General features: G+C 29.7%; 1 protein-coding gene across 1 annotated transcript; it reads left to right on the top strand.

The window, feature by feature from the left end:
• The first annotated feature begins 1,532 nt into the window (after positions 1 to 1,532).
• Positions 1,533 to 3,565, top strand: LOC102659610 (transcription repressor OFP16). Its single transcript, XM_006576838.4, has 2 exons — positions 1,533 to 2,446; positions 2,658 to 3,565. The coding sequence occupies exons 1-2, from the start codon at positions 2,035 to 2,037 to the stop codon at positions 2,996 to 2,998; spliced, it is 753 nt and encodes a 250-aa protein (XP_006576901.1). The 5' UTR covers positions 1,533 to 2,034; the 3' UTR covers positions 2,999 to 3,565.
• The last annotated feature ends 6,732 nt before the right edge of the window (positions 3,566 to 10,297 follow it).

The raw sequence follows: 10,297 nt of genomic DNA, 5'->3' as shown, positions 1-10,297 counted from the left end.
ACCACATTAAGCATATGACTTATATTATGGTCCACCATTGACTCCCAAGCAGATATCTTTGTATGTAATGGCCTTGCGTTGCATAGCTACCTTCACTTGCCGTTGTTTTAAATAACTCCTTTGGCTCAACTTTTAAAGAAGTGTTCTGCAACATTTTCTAACATTGTTGTCTTCTTCTCCATCTTCTTATCCGTAACCTCAACCCAATTACCATCATTCACGTTGGCCTTTTTTGTACTCCTCTTTAGTTGTTCTTCTTCCTCTAGTGAGAATTCTTGGAAAACCCTGGCGATCGATTGGAGACACAGTTGACATTCTCATATAATATGTAGATTTTAGCAACCATAAATTGTACAATTTAATTCTCACCAATATGGTTCATCAACATATTGAAGGCGATCGATAAATTAAATCATCCCTGAGTCATATCCGAAAAACACTTTTAACATAAAAGTATTAATGTAACCTTATGAGTGATATGAAAATAAGACTAATATTCTTTTCAACCAATTGTAGTATCCAATAAGAGAAAGTAAGCTATATAAAGAATTAATTTTTAAGAATTCTACAAATTATAAAGTGTACTATAGCTATAGTCATATTTTAAAGTACTCTATCATATAACATTTTTATAAAGAATTATATTCGGATTTATAATATTGTAATTTTAAAGTGCTTTTAATATTATTTTTCAATTCGATGAAATTCAATTTTATGATTCAGGCACACTTTGTCCTTGAATTGAGCATTTTTTAACCACCTTAATTAGAGTTTTTAGTTCTCTAATAGAATCTCAAAGTATTTCATAAGTTTCAATTCTTCGAATCAACTATGAGACTAATCATTCATCTGAGACTTAATCACATTTAAAATTCTTTGTCTTTCTCTAATAATATATTATAATGTATTACATGAGAATCGAAAACAAGTCATTTATCATAAAGTCATCGTGAACTTACTTGGATCCATTGAATTTTAACCAAGCCTTTAATAATTTATTACATAAAAAAAGTTCAAATTCAAATTCCATTTTGATATTCCTTATAATAAATTTTTGCATTAATTATTAAGACAAAATGTCAATTGTAATCTTTAGAAAGAATTGAATTCGTATTTATAATATTGTAATTTTTCTCATAAAAAATAATATTATAATTTTAAAGTACTTTTAATATTATTCTTCAATTCACATTTAAATCTATGATTTAGATTAATAGAACTTATGCTTGATCTGAGCATTTTTTTAACTATTATAATTACGATTTTTGACTTTCCAGTGAAATCTTAAAATATTTTAACAAACTTTAACTTTAATTTGACCATAACACTAATCATCAATTCAAGACTTAATTACATTTGAAATTCTTTCTTACTCTTAAAAAAATATATTATGTAAGAATCAAACATAAATTATCTTTTGTAAATTTAGAGTCTATTATTAATTGAACTACATCCATTAATTTGAATGAGTGTTTAATAATATATTATATAATAAATATTTGCATTAATTATCAAGACAAAATGTCAACTGTAACTGAATAACAAGGTAAAACCATCTTAAATAACTGCATTTAATTAAATTTTATCTTAATAAATGAAGATGTTTTTTGGGTACATTTAATAAATGAAGATTGACTTATCCATCTTTTTCATGTAAAAAAAAAAAAAAAAAACCCTTTTCTCGTGTCTCTTTCTCCTCTCTCTAAAAAGTAGAGAGAAAAAATCTGCCGAGGCCGTCCAGTTACACACGCCTTAGACGAAAGCAAGAGTTGATCATCGAAGACAGTGGGTCCAATTTTAATACTACAGTGTTCTACGGCTGTCCCGTCACCGTTGAAATCGTACGAACCCAAATGCCCACCGAATCCCCCTTCTCTTTCCATTCACCTTTTTTTCTTTTCAGAAAAAGAAAAAATCAACTCATCCGTGTTCTAAAATTTGGATCTCATACAAAACACTTCACAAGTAATAGTATATATAACCACCAAGCACATAGCTTTCTTCTTCCTTTTTCCCTTCTTCACATAACCAACTATGCCAAACACAAACACGCCGCCAACAAGAAAAAGAAACAACCTCAGCCGCTACAACCTGAAACTATGTTTCTCCAATCCCATGCAACCGTTCACACCCAAATCTCATCCGACAAACCCCACCGCCACTTCCTCACCCGTTCATCACAATCACAACCATCCATCACCACCCGCCACGTCATCAACCCTAATCAAGGACTTCAACCATGATCGCAGTACCGTGACCCCACAAAACCCATTTCCGAGCCTTGGACCCGAACCCAAACCTGCCGACTTGGTCACCGCTTTTGCCTCCCAACGATTCTTCTTCACCTCCCCCGGCCGCTCCAACTCCATCGTCGAATCCGCCAACACCACCGACACCGACTGCACCACATCCTCATCCATTGACGAAAGACAGGACCAATTCAAGAGTAAAATTACTGAATCTCAATTTTTAAATTTATTAAAAAATATTTGTTATTAATTTTAGATTTTTTTTTTGTAATTCAATCATAAATCTTCAATTTTTAAAATAGTAGATGGTGATGTAAAACTATTGTAAACTATATATATATATATATATATATATATATATATATATAGTGCATAACTTGTTTTTTTCCTTAAATTAATTTGTTTTAGGTTTCATTCATGATTCTGACGAAAGGGAAGCAAAGGCGTTATTGGACAGCAGCATTGCAGTAACGAAGTACTCGCCGGACCCTTACGCGGACTTCCGGCAGTCGATGGAGGAGATGGTGGCGGCGCGTCCCGAGTTGATGGACGTGGCGTCCAAATGGCGCGAGCTGCACGAGCTTCTTCTTTGTTATCTTGCGCTCAACCCGAAAAGCACGCACAAGTTCATTCTCCGTGCTTTTTCTGATTTTCTCCTCAGCCTCATATCGCGTTCTTATTTTCCGCCGCAGGATCCCGGTTCCGATGACGATGACGTTGCCGGCGACGGCGGTGGATGTTCGAGTTAGATAACTATTGAGAATTTGCATGTGCATCTGTAAGTTGAAAACTTAACTTAGGCGCCAGACAGTGAGTTTTTTTGGTAATTCAGACAGTGATGATTAATTAGTGGTACAACCAACATTATTTTTCATTATAAAGGTTTTGCATTAGCACTAATGATTTCTTCAGCACAAGTTTACTTTGATTAATTAATGTGCGGCATCACAATTTTCGTTGTTTAGTTTACTTATTTACTCTACTAATTAGCACTTAGTTAGCATAGCAGTAGCTAGGAAGTGACATCTTTGATTTTTCTTGTTTTTAGTTTGTTAATGTGTGGGGAACCCGATCCCAAAGTTGGTCCCCGTAGCCATGCATTCGGTGTCCTTATGCATCTTTTCCATTTCTTTTTTCTCTAGGAATAATATATCTTATCTCATTATAAACTTTTATACAACATTTTAAAAGTTATTTTTTTCCTTCTATTTCTCTATTATATATTATTTATCTTTTTTTATAAGTAATGTTATATAATTTTGAACAGGAATATTAATACTCTAATTTTATTTGGGACAGAGATATTAATCTAATTTGAGGGACGTCAACCTGACAATTTTTTCTTCAATTGGATTTCATTTCTCATTTAGTGGAGTAAATTTTTGGTTTTCTATCACAGTAATATTCGTACAGTTATCTTCTTTTCATTTGATAAATTTTTCTTTTTTAATTAAGAAAAACTTTAAATTAGAAAGAAAAAAACACATGTAAAATGATGGAACTAGCTATTTTTCTGTTTCAAACTTGTGAGGATTTTACTAGGTCATTTCTTACACTGGGAAGGTTAAATTAAACTCTTTCGAATACGGAGTATACCTATGCTGAAGAATAAATAATCTAATTGTGTTAATTAGTGAATTAGCCTTTGAATAATTATATTTATGATCCTTAAATAAGTAGTAGTATTTAATTGTCAAGTTTAGTAGTTTTTAAATGTGATTAAATTTGTTTAACAATCTGGTTCACTCGAACCAACACCTTCATTAGTTTGAGAAATCACATTTTAGAACTTTTAAGAGATAATAATTAAATTTATCATTTATATATCAATGTCACTGAAATTATCATTCGGAATTAGCTAGTTTGATTATTTACTCGCTTAACAGGTCTGGAAAACTTTCTTTATTAATTTCGTCGCTTCTCATGAAACTAGTAAGTTTATGCAGCGAACGGTAAATGAGAAATTCAGAATTTTGGAGAAAAAAGTGTTTTGTAGAAAAAAAGATGGGAAGTAACAACTAACAGAGGCAACTTGTATTCAAGTTAGAAGAAAGAAAAAAAATGGTTTTGAACACTCTGCAGGGTTGCAGAGAGAACAAGCAAGTTTTTATTTATTTATATTGTATTCATGAATCATAATGGTGTCTCGAGCTGAAATGCTCTCACTTAGTGCCACTGTTCCTCTAATTTTTGTGTCATGCTCATACTCATACTCATATAGTCAGGTTTCGTCAGAATTAATTCTATGCAGATGCATAAAAGACGTAATAACAATTTGCAGGTGGGCAATTCAGTCTCTACCTCCGGTTTGTCGTTACATCTTGGTTCATTAATGTTATTATTTAACTCTTCAAAGTGTTCCTTATAAAGGAAATTTTGACAAGTCAATACATATGAATAAATAAGTATTAGCTTATTGACTAATCGTCTTTTTGATTTATACGGAATCGTTGCATATCCAGACATAGATCAGAAATGGCCACATGCAGATAAGAAAAATAAGAATCGTCAAAAAGCTAGACAGAATCAGAATCACAATTTGACCCCCTCCTTTGTTTTCGAATTATTAATTTTTTTAGTGAAATAACTTGGGTATGAGCCATGCAAGAAGATTCAGCCAAAAACTTTTGGTCTTATTGTTCTATGTTGTATTGGAGTATAAGGTGAAATTTCACATGGAGTAGAATAGAAGTGAAAAAGTTGAACAATATACAAGTGAAGAGAAGACTCATGGTGTCAAATTTTCTTATATAATTGTTTATAATTTATTGATGTAAAACTTGAATTAAGTTTGTATAGCTATAATCTAGTCAAATAATAAGGTGGGTTTCCCATAAGTTTTTTTTTTTTTAGCATAAAATAAGATTATAAAATGTCATCCCTTTAATTTTTAGGATATACTTTTAAGATATGTGTATATAAAATAATTAAAAAATAATTAATAAAGAAAAATAACCGAGTACAGTGTTCTCTCTATATATATTGATTTAATTTTTTTATATTCAAATTTTGGAATTATCGTAAGTCTAAAACCAAAATGGTTTTTCTTCTAAAATGCATTATTCAGTAATGACTTTGAAAATCTCATTCCACCTAAATTGCTAGATAGCTTGCTAGATTCACAATGTCTTTGAAAATCTCAAACCTCTCCTGGACGGATCTACCTATTAAGTTGTGCGAGCAATTCTTCCCACTATTTTTTTTTTTTTACTTATATAAGATAGTTTTTTAAAAATGTAAGAAATAAAAAAGAGAGAATTTAATTTATACTAATTTTAATATTTTATCCTTTTAATTTTTAAATTTAATTATTATTTTAGTCCTCTAATTTATTTTTTAGTTTAATATTTGATCTATTTAGTTAAAAAGTTCAATTAGATTCTTATTTTTTAAAATAAGTTCAATTTAATCTCATTCGTTTTTTATCATCTCCAAATATTTTTAAAAAATAAGACTAAATTAAATTCATTTTAAAAAATAAAGACCTAATTAGAAATTTTAAAAATAAAGGGATTAAGTTGAACGTAACATATAAATTAAGGAATTAAATTAAACATTTTAAAAATAAAAAAAAAACTAAATTGTACCTAAAAAAATTGGAGACCAAAAATAATAACATAATTTTTAATGCTACAACAATATCCAATTAAACAGAAGGATTCATTTACTAACTTATGCTACATACTTTCATTTAGTGATTTTATCCTAATTTTCAAACAAAACAAGAGATTAAGAGAATTTGTAATTTAAAAATTTCTTAACAATACATTTTGTGAAAAATAAAATGCACAATCACATAAAAAAAGATGAATGATTGTTTGATTAATTACATACCTAGAGAGATAATATATATATATATATATATATATATATATATATATATATATATATATATATATATATATATAGTATTAATAATGAAACATTCATAGATATTTTCAATAAAAATACATAAATGATATTATAATTTGTATAAGTTTAAGTATTTTGAATTATTCTTTGGTTATAAAATTATATATTTTGTAAAAATTTGTGATATTTTTTTGCAAAAATATTATAAATTATTTCTTGTTCCTATTGAGAATTTTTTTTTGGATACGTCGGTGAACCTCCCATATAGCTTAGGACATAGCATTTAGTTTTGAGAAAATATTTTATTATTTTTTATTTTCATAATAATTATTAAATTATTATTATTATTTTCTTTGTTTTGAAAGATTTGCATAAAAATAAAAACAATAAATACTATATTTATACATTTTCGGACAAATAAAACAAAAATATTGTAATATGTTTATAATTATTCGCAAATAAAGTACTTTTAAACCCTAATACAAACTTTAAATGTACCTCACCATAGCTTGGTTTAAAAGGACTATTACCTCAACATAGCACTGCATGAAGCCATGAAGCACCACCGGCAAGGTTTTTTTTTTAATGATAAGCCAAAGAAATTTTATATAATATGGGGTACAAGAGTATCCAAACCCTTTTAAATAAATAGCCAATCCCCTGCATAATTCCACAACATACAATATATATATATATATATATATATATATATATATATATATATATAAAGAACCTGAATTATTTGGCACGTACATACGTGCGTGCATGTATTCAGGGATAGAGAGGCAAGCCTTAATTAAAAAGGAACGAGTCCAAATTTCTTTTACTTGTTTGACGGCTATATGACTTCAAATTCTCATCAGGAAAATTACGCTTTGGTATCTTTTTCTGTAACATTTCGGTGCCACGGAATACCAACAGATTCATGCCCTTCATCATTTTCTTGCTTCTCAAATCAAGTGGCTCAAACCCAAAGGAACGAATCCAAATTTCTCTTAATTCTTTGACAGATGGTATGACTAATAACTCAACATTTAGAAAGCTGAGTGCCTGCAGGCAAATAGTAACATCATAGAAACATAAGTTAATTTTGAAGTAACCAAAAAGTTTATATATATCATAGTCAAAGTTTCATTGAAATTCTTGATATTGTAAGAAGTTGCAGAGAAGTAGAACAATGCGGCCAGCCGGCCACAATATAGTCACAAAAACATTAAAAAAAAAAAACTATATGTTAAAAGGCCACAATTGAATTTGTAGATGATCATTTTTCAAAACCTTGCGAACAATTTTGCTTGTAGAGCATCAGCACATACTTGTAACGAAAGAGACAAATAACCTTAACTATGAACTCACCGATTCAATGGCGTTTAGAAGCCGGCTGAACATTCCTTCATGCCTATAAACAGAGCGGGTTGTAACAAATGGCATCTCTGCTAGTTGGTTCCCATGAATCCTATTTAATAAACTTTATCATCAGTATTTTATATATTTAGCCAAATAGAAGCTTCACAATGTATGATGGATTATACATTTGTCAGCATGCAGTCATGCATCCAGGTGACATAAAAATATCAATAACTTTAATTTGTAGAAAGGCAATTGATATTTAGCAGTAGGGAAGCAATTTAAACTAAGGATAGAGTTCATTATTATGATGATATCGAACCATAGCTAAAGAAAGTAACTTCACAAAAAGGAAGTTCTCAAAACAGTAGTAAACCAGGTAAAATATGACTGATTAGCAGTAATACACTCTAAAACATGTATGTTACCTAAACACTAAATAAAAAGAGAAGCAGCAATAGTATTTGAAAATCAATTCATCAGACAGCAAAGCTGGTAATCTCATCATCTCTCTCTAGAATTGCCAATGCCTTCAATGTATTTGTACTTAATTATGCTGCATGAAGGCATTTATAAGCAAATTGAAAATTTAAATAGGCATTTATACCTGATTGATGCAACGCTGGTAATCTCATCACCTCTCTCTAGAATTGCAGTAATAAATCTCTTACAATCCAGGCGAGGGAAGTTTGATCTGACCAAGATATTTAGATTTTGTAATAAATTAAATCACACACATGATAAAAAAAAATGAATACCTATCCACTCTTACACAGATATAAGATTTTCAGATGCATGAAATTATGATCCCATAACTTACTTAAATGTGAATGTCAAAACTCATTATGTCTATCTTATATAAAAAAATATTGTATTATCTCTATTGAACAAATATCTAGCACAAAGTTTAGAAAATCCTATTACAATAATTATTTAACTAGATTCTGTATCTGAGTTCATTCTGCTTTTGTTGTTTTGAAAGACAAACATATACTATATTAAGAAGGCACGAAATGTGACCCAACCAAAGATACATAAAAAAAACATAAAGCAATACAAGAAGATCAAAACAAGAGCATAAAAGCTAAGTCCTTCAAACACTCCAAAGGGGTTAAGCAAAAAGCACCAACTAGCAAAGGGGAAAACTGCAGCTGAGTTCATTCTTTTAGTATCCTTTTTTGTATCTTCGTATTCCTTCTTAACTATAGGAAGGAAAAGGGAATACAAGCACCTTTGCTACAGAGAAATAATTGGAAATATATTTCGAAACTAAAGGTCAAATACATTCAAATGCCATTTAGAGAAGATAACATGCACCTACAAGAAGTTATTTGTGCTACTCCAGCCTGCCATCAGCCACAAGAAAATTTTTAAAGCATGTAAAAGACACTGGTCAAGTATCTTACCCACAATTATACATAACACTGTGGATCAGATTAATCTCACTTCCATCATCAATGCATGGCCTGAAGCCCTCATACATTACAGATAACGCAACAGCGATTTTGGCATTACATTCAACCACACGGGGTTCTATCTGCGTGGCGTTAGAATCAACATCTGACCGGCAAATAAAAGACCAAGAAAATCCATCTTCTATATTATGTTTAACCCGAAGAAGCTTTTCAAGTCTCTCATATAACTGCAAAGACAAAATAACAAATTATGTATTAGTTATATAAAATTGATCTAATGGTTAAGACGATCTTAAAGGTAAAAGATGAAGAAAAGATTGTAAGTTTAAATTTCTCTTATTAATATTTCTAATAAAACTAATAAACTAATTAATAATATTAGCCGATAAAAGAAATATCAGTTAAATTACCATCATTAGGATATCTTATAATAACAAAAACAACTAAATCCTTTTGTCAGGGTGGAGTTTCTTACATAAAATATAATTACACCTAATTAATTCAATTTTACAAAATTAATTAATTATATAAATTATAAGATGAGGATTGCATGTCACTTATATATTTTATTTTGGTATATCTTTAGTTAATGTGAGAAGGGTTTTGTTTAATAACAAACAGCCATAAGATTCATGAAAATGAAATCTATGGATATATACCTCTTTACACCCGTTTCCACATAAGGATGAGTGTTTAGAATGAGAAGTATTGGCTCCAGTGGCCTCAAGACAGGATTGGTGATCTACAAAATAGATAAGAATGCTATTCAATTCATTTTTGGCGGGAAAGAAAATAACTTGAGAAATGAGTATCTAGTTGACAAAAGAATACACGTAAGCAGAGGATATATACATCTTTGCTCGCATAGACGGCATGAGGATAACTGAAAGCTGTCCATTTGCTTATACAACCCACAAAATTTGCAACAGCAATAGATACAGTTCCAGTCACCTGATGGAAGTGTCTGCAAGGAAAAAAGGATTTTTTTTATTAAATAGGACTAGAAAGTACTCATATCTTACATAAAATTTTCATACAAATTATAGGACACATAAACCAATAAAAATATTAAGTTGCATTAGAATGATGCACCAGGAAATGATAGTTCGTGTATAGGAATAAAAATAAGATTTTCTTGGTGCTTTTCATGAAATGCACCATATACATGCATAACTAAGATAAAATGTCATGTATTAGCGCGGAAATGTGGAATCCTTTAGAATTTAAAATGGATTCTATAGTTGTCTTACAATTTTCAAAAATTGTTAAGAATAATTACTTATACAATCAACTTTATATAAAATTATGACGTTAATTATTTCTATGATAAAGTTTTATAAAATTTGACTCTTAAGTTTAAGAATCTCTCATAAATAACTCTCTTTGAAGATGCTATCAAAATTATATCTATTGGTATATTTTATAAGAGAAGAA

Source organism: Glycine max, chromosome 3 (genome assembly GCF_000004515.6).
Source record: "Glycine max cultivar Williams 82 chromosome 3, Glycine_max_v4.0, whole genome shotgun sequence".
Classification (NCBI taxonomy): domain Eukaryota; kingdom Viridiplantae; phylum Streptophyta; class Magnoliopsida; order Fabales; family Fabaceae; genus Glycine; species Glycine max.
The sequence above is the reverse complement of the archived record's forward strand: the minus strand, read 5'-3'. Positions and strand labels throughout refer to the sequence as shown.

Bases quoted from the DNA above. Each gene is read 5' to 3' on its own strand.
- LOC102659610 (XM_006576838.4), top strand. From the start codon at position 2,035: ATGCCAAACACAAACACGCCGCCAACAAGAAAAAGAAACAACCTCAGC. The intron at 2,447-2,657 runs GTAAAATTACTG...AATTTGTTTTAG, and splicing joins AAGACAGGACCAATTCAAGA to GTTTCATTCATGATTCTGAC.